The 16,288-nt window shown below is 38.2% G+C and overlaps 2 protein-coding genes across 2 annotated transcripts; one reads left to right on the forward strand and one right to left on the reverse strand.

The window, feature by feature from the left end:
• Positions 1-855: 855 nt before the first annotated feature.
• LOC149036499 (uncharacterized) lies at positions 856-5,631 on the forward strand. The gene is made up of 2 exons (XM_089189248.1): positions 856-3,976; positions 4,518-5,631. The coding sequence occupies exons 1-2, from the start codon at positions 1,123-1,125 to the stop codon at positions 4,601-4,603; spliced, it is 2,940 nt and encodes a 979-aa protein (XP_089045374.1). The 5' UTR covers positions 856-1,122; the 3' UTR covers positions 4,604-5,631.
• A 3,234-nt stretch (positions 5,632-8,865) lies between these two features.
• Positions 8,866-14,332, reverse strand: LOC113667347 (uncharacterized). Its single transcript, XM_027183160.2, has 2 exons — positions 10,551-14,332; positions 8,866-10,008 (listed from the first exon to the last, which is right to left on the reverse strand). The coding sequence occupies exons 1-2, from the start codon at positions 13,402-13,404 to the stop codon at positions 9,923-9,925; spliced, it is 2,940 nt and encodes a 979-aa protein (XP_027038961.2). The 5' UTR covers positions 13,405-14,332; the 3' UTR covers positions 8,866-9,922.
• Positions 14,333-16,288: the final 1,956 nt, after the last annotated feature.

The following is a 16,288-nucleotide window of genomic DNA, read 5'->3' on the forward strand; positions in this document are numbered from 1 at the left end:
CTAGATTTCCCAAAATAATATGGCGTCATCTCATGGCTCACATCAACAATTTTTCCGTTTCTATGCAAGCGCCTCTTCTAGCACGAGATTCCCACCAAATTGTGACGTGGAGGTAAATATGTCATAAAGGGATAATATCACATACCAGTGTACTCAGAAGTAATTCCCAGAAAGTACCGATACATATTATTTCGACATCCACTATTTTAGCTTTATTTCGTCATTCAAGTTTCCGAGAAAATCCGCTCTGATTTTTTTTGTCAACATTGCAAAAATCTGTCTTATCTTATTTACGTAATTGAAAAATTACAACCGTTAATTAAATATATGACTTTATCATTATAATGACGAATTCATCGAAAGAATAAGCAAGTGAAAAGGGACAGTAACTGAATTGCCTACCTGCTAACATCAAACAAAACATAGGTCCTTAATCAGCAGTTATGTATGGTTTGACTCTAAGTTGACAGGACAGGCTCATGCAAATTTTACACTGTAGACACGTGCTATGATCTTTCTCGAAAACCGTGGAAAATTATTCATCATCGTGTATTTCTCGATGATTTATTCCTCAATAGTCCAAAAATCTGTCTTATCTTTTTAACATAATTGAGAAATTACAACTGTTAATTAAAGATATGGCTTTATCATTAAAATGACCAATTTTAACGAAAGAATAAACAAGTGAAAAGGGACAGTAACTAAACTGCACCAGCTAACATCAAGCAAATCATAATTCCTTAATCATCAAATATGCATGGATTGACAATCAAGTTGACAGGGAAGGCTCTTGCAAATTTAACACTGATCTTTCTCGGAAATAGGGGAAATTTATTCTTCATCGAGTATTTCCTAGAACTTGGTGGGAAATTTCCCTGTTGACTGGTTATAAAACTCGTGTCAATTGAAGATCGCAATTCGTGGTTATCTGAAGACAAGCTAACGTCCCTATCCTTCTCAAAAGGAATTTGTTTTTAAAGAGCTTTATTGCGATCGTGAGTTCAACAAACGCACGCACGCATCGGTGAGGTAAGCTTATTCCGTTCCATTTTTCAAACGAAATTTCCACAAATACTTTTCCACCAAGACTTTTCCATCTCTCGAGTTAAAACAGAAAAGATAATGCCTGGCGCAGCCTCTTCTCCTGTTTCTTCTGGATCTTCTGTGCTAAATGTATCAGAGGAGAAAACGAATGGCACGAAGCTATTACGGCTGCTGGTTGACAGAGGAAGACACGTCCTACGCAATTTATTGCACTCTGTCTACCCAATGGATAAATTACAAGTCGTATTAAACAATAATAAGAAAAAGCTTCAACGGCTAAGGTCCGAAGATGTAATATTTGAAAACCAGTGGGAAATGTTATTTCCTGCCTCAGGCGATCCACCGGACTCGAAAATGTTCGACATTACACTTTTACATCTATTGCTTCGTGAAATTTGCCATCTTACGGCGCCTTCGACGGGATGGCACAACATGCCTGCAGAAGATGATGATAGTCTCGAAGCAAACATAACTCGCATCAAATATTTCCGAAATGAGCTTTTTCACAGCTTCTCTACCGGAATTCCAAACGCTGAATTCGAGTACAAGTGGAAGGAGATTGCATCGTTGTTAGAGGCAATTGATATTTATGTTCTACGAAAGAGGCACGAAGAGGAAATGGAGGCGCTGAAGAATGATCCCACTGGTTACGATACAAAGCTACGTTTGGAGGAACTAGCAAAAGAATGGAACAAAATACAGGAAAAAGAAAGGATTCACTCGTCAAGTTTTAGCCCTCGCAGCTGTCTACCGGACAGAATACCTGAAAAACGTGTATTTGGCCGCAACCAAGAAATAGAGCGTGTCAAGAAAATGGCCGTGGGTGGAGACGTCGCTGTCGTCCTGGTTACTGGTGGACCTGGATTTGGAAAGACGACTGTGGCCGAAAGAGTGGCTCATGAATTAGCAAAATCAGAGAAGGAAGCAACTGTGTTGTTTTGTAGTCTACTAACGAAGAAAAATTTCAAAGAAGTGGCCGAAGAAATAATTAACTCGTGTGGTACAATCAGCAGGCAAGTACCAGAGAATCCGGGACAGTGGCTAAGAGACTGGAGCAAACGAGTTCGAAACCAGGTCACGTTTGTTCTTGACAATGCAGATAGCGTCCTCGAGTCGAGCGATCGAGAATCATTTATAAGCATCTTATCTGACGTAAGAAGGTTATCGAGGCAAAAGGTAACATTTGTCGTAACTGCAAGGAAAACATTTGAGAATCCTGACTTGCAGTCTTGCGAAGTCAGGTTGGGCCCTTTGTCCGCCGAACAGGCAAGAAATCTCCTTATCTCTAGGGTGCAAGTCTATGAAGATGCCCCGCAGAACCTTTGCAGGGCAGAACACATCGCCAGAAATCTATGTGGCTGCGTTCCTATGGCACTTTACATTGTTGGATCCTTGCTATCAGACTATTCTGAAGAAACACTTATAGAGAGCCTCGAAAAGGAACAATTAGCGGTTTTAGAGGACGACCAAGGATATGTTGAAAAGGCCGTAAAGACTTCCTTTGACCTTTTGACGAAACTCGAACAAGAAGCTTTCATTCTCCTATCTTTGTTCCAAGGTTCATTTGATCTAGATGCAGTCCAAGCTGTGACGCAGGCGGAATGTTCGATCTCGAGCTCCGGCGCTTTACCTATCACCATCCTGCGCTCCTTAAAAAACAGATCTCTTGTGGAGAAGCCCTATTCGCGCAGATATCAGATGCATCGGCTCATTCAGTCATACGCAAAGAAGATGGGTCGAGATAAGTATGACAAACTTTTGGCAATGGGCGAAAAACTGGCTTGTGTACACTTCATGTCGCGCCTCGCGAAGAATGCTAATATTTACTGGAGTAAGGACACATGCAAGGATTCCCTTGCATCATTTAAAGAAGACAAGTACAATTTCGAACATTTTCTTCAAATTTACGCTCGAGGTAGGGAAGAACAAGATACAAAGATCGTGAACGGCTGTGAACTCCTTTTGGACAGTTTCCCTCAGAAATGCATGTATTTGGAAAGATGTCTTCATCCAAGGTTCTACACTGAGCTCCTTGAAAGATTATTGAAAACTTTTGACTCTGGAATCCAACCAGTGTGTGTAGTAGATCTTTTGTGTCTTCTTGGTCATGAATACAGGAAAAAAGGAGAACAAGAGAAGTACAAAGAGGTCATGGATGAAGCGCAACAAATTCGTTTGGTGAGTGATGCTGCATTTGCGATGAAACCGTTATCAGAAGTCTATTTTCACAACAGCAATGCTCGTTTCCTTTCTGATAAAAAAGATGTTAGAGTGAACAGACAGACTGAAAACGAGGCTGCACTAGCTGTGAAAATATCCAGTGAACTGCTTCATGATCACCCGGAAAGAGCAGCTACTCTCCTCCTTTCAGGAAATATTACAAAGCGCAGTAAGCAGTTCGATGCAGCCAAAGAAATGCTCGAGGAAGCGTCGGAACTCTTTCAAATGAGCCTTGGGCAACATTTTATGACTGCTGAAACCCTGAAGGCCACTGGAGACCTTTACTTCTTTCTTGATGGAAAGTCCGAAGTCGACTTTGAAATCTGCCTTAAGTATTATAAAGCTGCTTTGGAAATGTTCGACGACCTAGGAGTGGGTGAAAGCAAAGAAAGCATCTTGACGATAAAGAATTTTGGAATGTGTCACATGAAAAGTGGAAACTTTGACGAGGCAATGAATCTACTCTCGAAAGCAGAGCAAATTGCCGAACGAGAATTAGAAGAGGATCACACCTGGAAAGTCTTTATAAAGACTTCACTGGCCCTCTTGCATGAGAAGATGAATGAAGTTGAGCGGGCGATAGACGTAATGCACGAGGGACTGGTGCTGGGCAAGAAATTGAATCTAACCATATACAGGATGGGAGAAAGATATTTGATTGGAGAATTTCTAGACCGGTATCCAGGGAAGTTCCCCGAGACTGAATTCCCAAGTAAGTAAATATTGTGTTTAATACAGTGCTCGATGTCCTTGTTAGTTAGCTGTCCCATATGAAGCAGCATTTACAGCTTCTGCCTTACCATGGAAGGATAGTTTCAAAATTATCCCCACTGTTTGATATGAGGAGGGAAGGATCTTGGCCTTACACTCAATAAAATTGCAGAGGTAGCTTAAAAGCACTCATAATTGAATTGGGAACGTATTATAGTTTATATTTTAAAGCTTCCTCTCTGGTAAGAACTTAAACATCCATAGTAAAAGCCACCTGATCTGAATATCAACATTCTTTATGAATTAACGTGAAAAGAAACTTCTTTTCATCGCGCGCTTCATTTTCCTAAAAAATCCCTCTTACCTCTTTACGAGATTGCAAGCTATCAATCAGAAATTATGATTAAGTTTAGAAGCTTCTGAAGACACATTTAGGCATGTCGAGCTTTAAGTAAAGTATAAGTTAGAGAGAAGTGTTACCCTTGTTAAATTGCACTGTGATGATTCACGGCATAATTTATACTGTGCTGTTAATCTTTCAGGGAGTGTTGTCAGTCGAACAAGCCATCGAGTCCAACAGCCCCACTGGAAGAGGAAAGCTGGCTTTGGAAGAGGATGGAATCATTGAGAAAACTAAGGAAAAGGGTTGTTACTGATGGAGAGAAATTTAAATGATAGCTATGAAAAACTCGAAAACTACCAAAGTGAATCTTAGAGATGCGCAAACTACGATGATAAGGAACCAATCTTTGAAACGACCGCTGCAAATCGACTTTAAAATAATAGTTTTATATTTTACAAGGGAACATAACGATACAACAAGAGATAATAGGGATCTCTTAAATACAACCGATTCACTTCTGTGTAGTTTTTTTTTTCTCAAATGTGAAAATATAACCAATTAAATCGTTCTGAAGCGAGAGGCAGATTACCGACGATTAGCAAATAACCAAATTCTGTCAGCGTGCCTCGCGCTAATTATTTTAACAAATAGATTCCATTGTGTACAAACCGAAAAGTGACAGAGCGTGTCGCCCATGTTTTTACCACATTTAGACATTATTTATGGACTCTTACTTTACAGACTCACGACAGCATGATGAAAAAAGGTGTCAATATTTTTATTCACTCTATTCAGAATTATTTTTTCACTTTGTGGAGGGGTAGTTTTAAAAGTGATTTTAGGAAATGTAACTCTCTGATCAGTACATAGTGTAGGCGTAGGCGAAAAAAAAAATGTCTTTGAGCACAATCAGTTACTCGCTATAGAAATTTGTTTCACTTCGTTCAAATGGAAATGTGGCGAAGATTATAAGCATCAACGTGTTATCACTTTCACAAGCAATCTGTCAAACTCACCAGGATGTTTAAATGTTTTTTAGGAAGGTATTAAGCGATTTTTACATTCTGTCCGCTTGATTATTTTAACAGTCTGGGTATGTCCTCCTCTTCTCGAAATTTTGCAAATTATTTTTTTTTCGTACCAAAATATACTGAAAAGAATGATATAGTCTTTCCCTTTTGCTTAGAGCTGTTAAATTTCGATTGATTTGCTGAAGATACATTTGAATAAAGTCTAATAATAAAAATGGATATCTTTACAAATCGCTGGTAGCGACGATAAGTAAATTAGTGAATAAAGATTCTATCAACGAATACATTCTGTGTTTGATGAGTAGGCGTAGTTTAATGAAGGAATGGGATATTGGTGCAAACTGTTACCGTAAACGCCTAGGAATGTTAAAAAAATAATGAAATAATAAAGAACAGATTTGCAGAAATACTCCTGTAAGACTATAAAGCAAAACCAAAAACACCATATTTGTTGTAGACAAGTCCGAACTTTATCGTGGGAAAGTTGAAGACTGAAATGAAACCATTAATGCTTCAATTTGTACGATGATTATTTTGATCGCGAACCTTGGTTATTTTTTCTTATTCCAATGATAACCATGCATGAAATAGAAAGGGCACACATAATGCAGTGCCTTAAATTCAATGGGTGAATTTCTTGGAAACACGATATTCTGGATAACTCTGTGTAATCGTTTGTTAAATTTAGAACATTTCGTGGAAATTGCTTGGCTTCCAAGAATCTTCAAGATCATTATCTTCTAGACAACATTTATATCCGCTTTTAAAATCCAGAGTGAATTGGTTTCACATCATGGGTCACATCTAGCATCTTTTCAGTTTCGTAAAGACGGTTCTTGAAGTGTTTTTCAAATTTCATAAAAGCGTTTAAACTTTGACGAAGAAAAAAACCGTTCAGCTCGAGATTTTAGCTCTGAGCACACCTCGGGTAAAAACTCGGGATTCCGATCCAACTGTGACGTGGGACTTGCCCTCGCATGCTAACAATAAATGAATTATATCGCATATCAAGTGTACTTAGCAATGATTCCGAGAAAGAAGTCCATTATTTATCTATCTACATTTCCTCTAAGTTTCTTGGAAAATCCGGAATAATAAGAATAATAAAATCAGAATTTTAACCACAGACTTGAATTGTTTTGTTCTTGAAGCAGCAAATATTGCTTAAAGAAGAAAATGCAAGTCAATTGGAAGTCACTATATTCATCTTATTGGACTGCTGAACTTAACTACCTTGAGCAACTCGCGCCAACGGAACCATGACCAGAAGTCTGATCAAGCACTTTTAATTCATCCTCTGAGACTCTGTCACTCTTCTATCAATTCAGCCCTAAGTGCACGCTCCTACAATATCCTAACGGTAAGCATGTTCGGGCTTACGGGACAGCTGACTTGGAGGAATAAATATATTTTTGAATCTTTACTGAAACAATTTCACGAGACATTCGAAATAAACAACAAAGTACTTAAAAAAACCAATATTCGAGAACTCAGTGAAACCTAAACTAAACTTCCTCTCGAGGACTCTAAGCAAGGTTAAGGACAAACCCAAACACGACCAAATATTACGATCATCGTGCGAGAATTAAGCCCTATTACAATGATCGAGGACAAATCAAAAGGTAAAAATGAATATGTGGTCTTACTGCACATGACAAACTAAGGTTCACAAGACTCGCACGAGGATTTCAAGATGATTTAAACAACTCCCAAACACTTAGTTAGAACATTTCTAATTTTAATAGTTCCCAAACACTTCTTATTTTAATAGTTTAATGGAAAGTGATCAGGTACAAACATATCACGCAAATTTTGCTTAACAACAGCGCATGACAGTTGAAGTTTTATGACATCACATTGTGCGTAAATGGAAATGAGTCTTCTTGGAAGTTACAGATTCAGTTACAGTTATCAGTTATCAAAATCCTCGGAAAGATACAATGATGATGTCATAAAAGTTCAACTGTCATACGCTGTTGTTAAGCAAAATTTGCGTGGTATGTTTGTACCTGATCACTTTCCATTAAACTATTAAAATAAGAAGTGTTTGGGAACTATTAAAATTAGAAATGTTCTAACTAAGTGTTTGGGAGTTGTTTAAATCATCTTGAAATCCTCGTGCGAGTCTTGTGAACCTTAGTTTGTCATGTGCAGTAAGACCACATATTCATTTTTACCTTTTGATTTGTCCTCGATCATTGTAATAGGGCTTAATTCTCGCACGATGATCGTAATATTTGGTCGTGTTTGGGTTTGTCCTTAACCTTGCTTAGAGTCCTCGAGAGGAAGTTTAGTTTAGGTTTCACTGAGTTCTCGAATATTGGTTTTTTTAAGTACTTTGTTGTTTATTTCGAATGTCTCGTGAAATTGTTTCAGTAAAGATTCAAAAATATATTTATTCCTCCAAGTCAGCTGTCCCGTAAGCCCGAACATGCTTACCGTTAGGATATTGTAGGAGCGTGCACTTAGGGCTGAATTGATAGAAGAGTGACAGAGTCTCAGAGGATGAATTAAAAGTGCTTGATCAGACTTCTGGTCATGGTTCCGTTGGCGCGAGTTGCTCAAGGTAGTTAAGTTCAGCAGTCCAATAAGATGAATATAGTGACTTCCAATTGACTTGCATTTTCTTCTTTAAGCAATATTTGCTGCTTCAAGAACAAAACAATTCAAGTCTGTGGTTAAAATTCTGATTTTATTATTCTTATTATTCCGGATTTTCCAAGAAACTTAGAGGAAATGTAGATAGATAAATAATGGACTTCTTTCTCGGAATCATTGATAAGTACACTTGATATGCGATATAATTCATTTATTGTTAGCATGCGAGGGCAAGTCCCACGTCACAGTTGGATCGGAATCCCGAGTTTTTACCCGAGGTGTGCTCAGAGCTAAAATCTCGAGCTGAACGGTTTTTTTCTTCGTCAAAGTTTAAACGCTTTTATGAAATTTGAAAAACACTTCAAGAACCGTCTTTACGGAACTGAAAAGATGCTAGATGTGCCCCATGATGTGAAACCAATTCACTCTGGATTTTAAAAGCGGATATACATGTTGTCTAGAATATAATGATCTTGAAGATTCTTGGAAGCCAAGCAATTTCCACGAAATGTTCTAAATTGAACAAATGATTACACAGAGTTATCCAGAATATCGTGTTTCCAAGAAATTCACCCATTGAATTTAAGGCACTTCATTATGTGTGCCCTTCCTATTTCATACATGGTTATCACTGGAATAAGAAAAAATAACCAAGGTTCGCGATCAAAATAATCATCATACAAATTGAAGCATTAAGAGTTTCATTTCAGTCTTCAACTTTGCCACGATAAAGTTCGGACTTGTCTACAATAAATATGGTGTTTTTGGTTTGCTTTATAGTCTTACAGGAGTATTTCTGCAAATCTGTTCTTTATTATTTCTTTATTTTTTTAACATTCCAAGGCGTTTACGGTAACAGTTTGCACCAATATCCCATTCCTTCATTAAACTACGCCTACTCATCAAACACAGAATGTATTCGTTGATAGAATTTTTATTCACTAATTTACTTATCGTCGCTACCAGCGATTTGTAAAGATATCCATTTTCATTATTAGACTTTATTCAAATGTATCTTCAACAAATCAATCGAAATTTAACAGCTCTAAGCAAAAGGGAAAGACTATATCATTCTTTTCAGTATATTTTGGTACGAAAAAAAAAATAATTTGCAAAATTTCGAGAAGAGGAGGACATACCCGAACTGTTAAAATAATCAAGCGGACAGAATGTAAAAATCGCTTAATACCTTCCTAAAAAACATTTAAACATCCTGGTGAGTTTGACACATTGCTTGTGAAAGTGATAACAAGTTGATGCTTATAATCTTCGCCACATTTCTATTTGAACGAAGTGAAACAAATTTCTATAGGGAGTAACTGATTGTGCTCAAAGACAATTTTTTTCGCCTACGTCTACACTATGTACTGATCAGAGAGTTACATTTCCTAAAATCACTTTTAAAACTACCCCTCCAGCCCAAAGATAAATTATGGCCGGCTAAGTTACAAAGTGAAAAAATAATTCTGAATAGAGTGAATAAAAATATTGACACCTTTTTTCATCATGCTGTCGTGAGTCTGTAAAGTAAGAGTCCACAAATAATGTCTAAATGTGGTAAAAACATGGGCGACACGCTCTGTCACTTTTCGGTTTGTACACAATGGAATCTATTTGTTAAAATAATTAGCGCGAGGCACTCTGACAGAATTTGGTTATTTGCTAATCGTCGGTAATCTGCCTCTCGCTTCAGAACGATTTAATTGGTTATATTTTCACATTTGAGAAAAAAAAACTACACGGAAGTGAATCGGTTGTATTTAAAAGATCCCTATTATCTCTTGTTGTATCGTTATGTTCCCTTGTAAAATATAAAACTATTATTTTAAAGTCGATTTGCAGCGGTCGTTTCAAAGATTGGTTCCTTATCATCATAGTTTGCGCATCTCTAAGATTCACTTTGGTAGTTTTCGAGTTTTTCATAGCTATCATTTAAATTTCTCTCCATCAGTAACAACCCTTTTCCTTAGTTTTCTCAATGATTCCATCCTCTTCCAAAGCCAGCTTTCCTCTTCCAGTGGGGCTGTTGGACTCGATGGCTTGTTCGACTGACAACACTCCCTGAAAGATTAACAGCACAGCATAAATTATGCCGTGAATCATCACAGCGCAATTTCACAAGGGTAACACTTCTCTCTAACTTATACTTTACTTAAAGCTCGACATGCCTAAATGTGTCTTCAGAAGCTTCTAAACTTAATCATAATTTCTGATTGATAGCTTGCAATCTCGTAAAGAGGTAAGAGGGATTTTTTAGGAAAACGAAGCGCGCGATTAAAAGAAGTTTCTTTTCACGTTAATTCATAAAGAATGTTGATATTCAGATCAGGTGGCTTTTACTATGGATGTTTAAGTTCTTACCCAGAGAGGAAGCTTTAAAATATAAACTATAATACGTTCCCAATTCAATTATGAGTACTTTTAAGCTACCTCTGCAATTTTATTGAGTGTAAGGCCAAGATCCTTCCCTCCTCATATCAAACAGTGGAGATAATTTTGAAACTATCCTTCCATGGTAAGGCAGAAGCTGTAAATGCTGCTTCATATGGGACAGCTAACTAACAAGAACATCGAGCACTGTATTAAACACAATATTTACTTACTTGGGAATTCAGTCTCGGGGAACTTCCCTGGATACCGGTCTAGAAATTCTCCAATCAAATATCTTTCTCCCATCCTGTATATGGTTAGATTCAATTTCTTGCCCAGCACCAGTCCCTCGTGCATTACGTCTATCGCCCGCTCAACTTCATTCATCTTCTCATGCAAGAGGGCCAGTGAAGTCTTTATAAAGACTTTCCAGGTGTGATCCTCTTCTAATTCTCGTTCGGCAATTTGCTCTGCTTTCGAGAGTAGATTCATTGCCTCGTCAAAGTTCCCACTTTTCATGTGACACATTCCAAAATTCTTTATCGTCAAGATGCTTTCTTTGCTTTCACCCACTCCTAGGTCGTCGAACATTTCCAAAGCAGCTTTATAATACTTAAGGCAGATTTCAAAGTCGACTTCGGACTTTCCATCAAGAAAGAAGTAAAGGTCTCCAGTGGCCTTCAGGGTTTCAGCAGTCATAAAATGTTGCCCAAGGCTCTTTTGGAAGAGTTCCGACGCTTCTTTGAGCATTTCTTTGGCTGCATCGAACTGCTTACTGCGCTTTGTAATATTTCCTGAAAGGAGAAGAGTAGCTGCTCTTTCCGGGTGATCATGAAGCAGTTCACTGGATATTTTCACAGCTAGTGCAGCCTCGTTTTCAGTCTGTCTGTTCACTCTGACATCTTTTTTATCAGAAAGGAAACGAGCATTGCTGTTGTGAAAATAGACTTCTGATAACGGTTTCATCGCAAATGCAGCATCACTCACCAAACGAATTTGTTGCGCTTCATCCATGACCTCTTTGTACTTCTCTTGTTCTCCTTTTTTCCTGTATTCATGACCAAGAAGACACAAAAGATCAACTACACACACTGGTTGGATTTCAGAGTCAAAAGTTTTCAATAATCTTTCAAGGAGCTCAGTGTAGAACCTTGGATGGAGACATCTTTCCAAATACATGCATTTCTGAGGGAAACTGTCCAAAAGGAGTTCACAGCCGTTCACGATCTTTGTATCTTGTTCTTCCCTACCTCGAGCGTAAATTTGAAGAAAATGTTCGAAATTGTACTTGTCTTCTTTAAATGATGCAAGGGAATCCTTGCATGTGTCCTTACTCCAGTAAATATTAGCATTCTTCGCGAGGCGCGACATGAAGTGTACACAAGCCAGTTTTTCGCCCATTGCCAAAAGTTTGTCATACTTATCTCGACCCATCTTCTTTGCGTATGACTGAATGAGCCGATGCATCTGATATCTGCGCGAATAGGGCTTCTCCAAAAGAGATCTGTTTTTTAAGGAGCGCAGGATGGTGATAGGTAAAGCGCCGGAGCTCGAGATCGAACATTGCGCCTGCGTCACAGCTTGGACTGCATCTAGATCAAATGAACCTTGGAACAAAGATAGGAGAATGAAAGCTTCTTGTTCGAGTTTCGTCAAAAGGTCAAAGGAAGTCTTTACGGCCTTTTCAACATATCCTTGGTCGTCCTCTAAAACCGCTAATTGTTTCTTTTCGAGGCTCTCTATGAGTGTTTCTTCAGAATAGTCTGATAGCAAGGATCCAACAATGTAAAGTGCCATAGGAACGCAGCCACATAGATTTCTGGCGATGTATTCTGCCCTGCAAAGGTTCTGCGGGGCATCTTCATAGACTTGCACCCTAGAAATAAGGAGATTTCTTGCCTGTTCGGCGGACAAAGGGCCCAACCTGACTTCGCAAGACTGCAAGTCAGGATTCTCAAATGTTTTCCTTGCAGTTACGACAAATGTTACCTTTTGCCTCGATAACCTTCTTACGTCAGATAAGATGCTTATAAATGATTCTCGATCGCTCGACTCGAGGACGCTATCTGCATTGTCAAGAACAAACGTGACCTGGTTTCGAACTCGTTTGCTCCAGTCTCTTAGCCACTGTCCCGGATTCTCTGGTACTTGCCTGCTGATTGTACCACACGAGTTAATTATTTCTTCGGCCACTTCTTTGAAATTTTTCTTCGTTAGTAAACTACAAAACAACACAGTTGCTTCCTTCTCTGATTTTGCTAATTCATGAGCCACTCTTTCGGCCACAGTCGTCTTTCCAAATCCAGGTCCACCAGTAACCAGGACGACAGCGACGTCTCCACCCACGACCATTTTCTTGACACGCTCTATTTCTTGGTTGCGGCCAAATACACGTTTTTCAGGTATTCTGTCCGGTAGACAGCTGCGAGGGTTAAAACTTGACGAGTGAATCCTTTCTTGTTCCTGTATTTTGTTCCATTCTTTTGCTAGTTCCTCCAAACGTAGCTTTGTATCGTAACCAGTGGGATCATTCTTCAGCGCCTCCATTTCCTCTTCGTGCCTCTTTCGTAGAACATAAATATCAATTGCCTCTAACAACGATGCAATCTCCTTCCACTTGTACTCGAATTCAGCGTTTGGAATTCCGGTAGAGAAGCTGTGAAAAAGCTCATTTCGGAAATATTTGATGCGAGTTATGTTTGCTTCGAGACTATCATCATCTTCTGCAGGCATGTTGTGCCATCCCGTCGAAGGCGCCGTAAGATGGCAAATTTCACGAAGCAATAGATGTAAAAGTGTAATGTCGAACATTTTCGAGTCCGGTGGATCGCCTGAGGCAGGAAATAACATTTCCCACTGGTTTTCAAATATTACATCTTCGGACCTTAGCCGTTGAAGCTTTTTCTTATTATTGTTTAATACGACTTGTAATTTATCCATTGGGTAGACAGAGTGCAATAAATTGCGTAGGACGTGTCTTCCTCTGTCAACCAGCAGCCGTAATAGCTTCGTGCCATTCGTTTTCTCCTCTGATACATTTAGCACAGAAGATCCAGAAGAAACAGGAGAAGAGGCTGCGCCAGGCATTATCTTTTCTGTTTTAACTCGAGAGATGGAAAAGTCTTGGTGGAAAAGTATTTGTGGAAATTTCGTTTGAAAAATGGAACGGAATAAGCTTACCTCACCGATGCGTGCGTGCGTTTGTTGAACTCACGATCGCAATAAAGCTCTTTAAAAACAAATTCCTTTTGAGAAGGATAGGGACGTTAGCTTGTCTTCAGATAACCACGAATTGCGATCTTCAATTGACACGAGTTTTATAACCAGTCAACAGGGAAATTTCCCACCAAGTTCTAGGAAATACTCGATGAAGAATAAATTTCCCCTATTTCCGAGAAAGATCAGTGTTAAATTTGCAAGAGCCTTTCCTGTCAACTTGATTGTCAATCCATGCATATTTGATGATTAAGGAATTATGATTTGCTTGATGTTAGCTGGTGCAGTTTAGTTACTGTCCCTTTTCACTTGTTTATTCTTTCGTTAAAATTGGTCATTTTAATGATAAAGCCATATCTTTAATTAACAGTTGTAATTTCTCAATTATGTTAAAAAGATAAGACAGATTTTTGGACTATTGAGGAATAAATCATCGAGAAATACACGATGATGAATAATTTTCCACGGTTTTCGAGAAAGATCATAGCACGTGTCTACAGCGTAAAATTTGCTTGAGCCTGTCCTGTCAACTTAGAGTCAAACCATACATAACTGCTGATTAAGGACCTATGTTTTGTTTGATGTTAGCTGGTAGGCAATTTAGGTACTTTCCCTTTTCACTTGCTTATTCTTTCGATGAATTCGTCATTATAATGATAAAGTCATATATTTTATTAACGGTTGTAATTTTTCAATTACGTAAATAAGATAAGACAGATTTTTGCAATGTTGACAAAAAAATCAGAGCGGATTTTCTCGGAAACTTGAATAACGAATAAAGCTAAAATAGTTGATGTCGAAATAATATGTATCAGTACTTTCTGGGAATGACTTCTGAGTACACTGGTATGTGATATTATCCATTTACGACATATTTAGCTCTACGTCACAGTTTGGTCGGAATCTCGTGCTAGAAGAGGCGCTTGCATAGAAACGGAAAAATTGTTGATGTGAGCCATGACATGACGCCATATTATTTTGGGAAATCTAGGGGAATATTCATGTTTTCCGGAATTTATTGACCGTAAGGATTCTAGGAATCCAAGAAGTTTCCGTGAAATGTTTCAAGTTAAGAAGATAGTAAGATTCTCATATCGATCTTTAATAACTTAGGCAAACAAAGTACTCACGATCAAGTTTGGATATAGCTGTCAAAATTAAATGACGCAAACAAAACATGTATTGCACGATGGTTTTGTATTTTTGGTTTCGTTTGAGTGATTTTACTCCTGTAATTGGCATCAATCTTGATGATTGAGGGAAAATTCCCGCTTAAGTCTACCATTACTCCGAAAAAACTAGACACTATCTATTCGGGGTGATTACAATACCTATTCATGACACCTTTAAGCTGTTTGGCCGCAGTCATCCTGAATACTCAATTTTCATGTACACGACATTCATTGAAATACAAAAAGTTGAAAAAAACCTCCTGGAGGGGAGAAAATATCCATAGTGCATTAACAATTAACGCAGAAACGATTTTCAAGTTTCCTTTCGTCAGAATATCTTGCTTCCAAAGTATTCGAAGACGATTCGTCTCAAAGATGGAATAGAAGGATGACTTCAGCTTTGCAGTTGTTCTGGGCAAACCAGATCACGTCTTTAGGGAAGCACTCTAAATTGCTATCATTAAGAGATACGATTTTCACAGACGCTCGAGACCGGTGCTCCTAAATTCTAGGAGTTTCTACAGAGTTGCTTTCTGTTTTCCGAGAAAGCCGATACTAAAGCGACTTTGCATAATGATGTCTCCCGAAACAATGAGCTGTTATGGACGGTTGGAGATTTAAGATGAATTTTAATGTCTAATCTTTAGACAATTACTTCTTGTCTTTGATGTAAATTTAGTTTTTCGTCTTTTTTAGTAACACAGGATTCGAAAATAATGACTGAAGTAAAATATTCAGTTATCAAGTGTAGTATTTGCCGAGACAAAAAAGGCTCTGAGAGATCGTGTTTCACAATAAATTCCTGCGTTTTTTCTCGGAAACTTGATGGAGTAGGAACAAATTATCATGACGACAAATTCTTTAAAACTGCACAGTAATGCAGTAATGACGCATCAGGTTGCCTCCAATCTCCCACGGGTTAACGTCAAGCATGATGTGACGCAATGTTTGAAGTGCAAACCAACATCAAAAGTTAACTGAGAAACCAGGAAAAATACTTCAAAGGTTAAGGAAAACAGTCATGAAAGTTAAGGATATATAGTATAGGATATATATCAGACGGAAATTAATTTCAGGAACCGTTAATGTATAAATGTATTGCTGTGCTGGGCGGTGAGTTTGAATCTGTTCACTCCAGTCTTCGTGCTACTGTTTTGGCAGTTTCGTTTGAACTGCTACACACGGATGGATCATATTCTATAGCGACTTTATTCACAATAAATCGATGTCTTGCGTGAGAGAAAACTCTAAGTTTTGAATATATGCAAGCCTCAAAGGAACGCTTTGAGATTCCTACTTTCTTGACAATATGATTACTAGCCCGGGATTATTTTTTATTTTCGAGTCAAATTTGCATGCACTTGTCAAATTTCATAGTAAGTTTATGGCCTCAATCAATTGATTCGCGACTTCATTACCGTTATAACTGAATATATTCAGGTTATGAAGCATTAGACATGCCATCCCGGAAAATTTTTGAATTAAGTTCTGCTTGCAATATCATTCCTTATAAGCTAACGCTCGTACTGTTCGTAACTGAAATGTCTTACCGCTGCTAAGTAAGGTGTGAACAATTTCGATCG

This window comes from Pocillopora damicornis, chromosome 12, assembly GCF_964200805.1.
Source record: "Pocillopora damicornis chromosome 12, jaPocDami1.2, whole genome shotgun sequence".
Classification (NCBI taxonomy): Eukaryota; Metazoa; Cnidaria; class Anthozoa; order Scleractinia; family Pocilloporidae; genus Pocillopora; species Pocillopora damicornis.

Coding starts and splice junctions, on each gene's coding strand:
- LOC149036499 (XM_089189248.1), top strand. CDS start 1,123: ATGCCTGGCGCAGCCTCTTCTCCTGTTTCTTCTGGATCTTCTGTGCTA. Junction 3,977..4,517: donor CCCCGAGACTGAATTCCCAA/GTAAGTAAATAT, acceptor TTAATCTTTCAG/GGAGTGTTGTCAGTCGAACA.
- LOC113667347 (XM_027183160.2), bottom strand. CDS start 13,404: ATGCCTGGCGCAGCCTCTTCTCCTGTTTCTTCTGGATCTTCTGTGCTA. Junction 10,009..10,550: donor CCCCGAGACTGAATTCCCAA/GTAAGTAAATAT, acceptor TTAATCTTTCAG/GGAGTGTTGTCAGTCGAACA.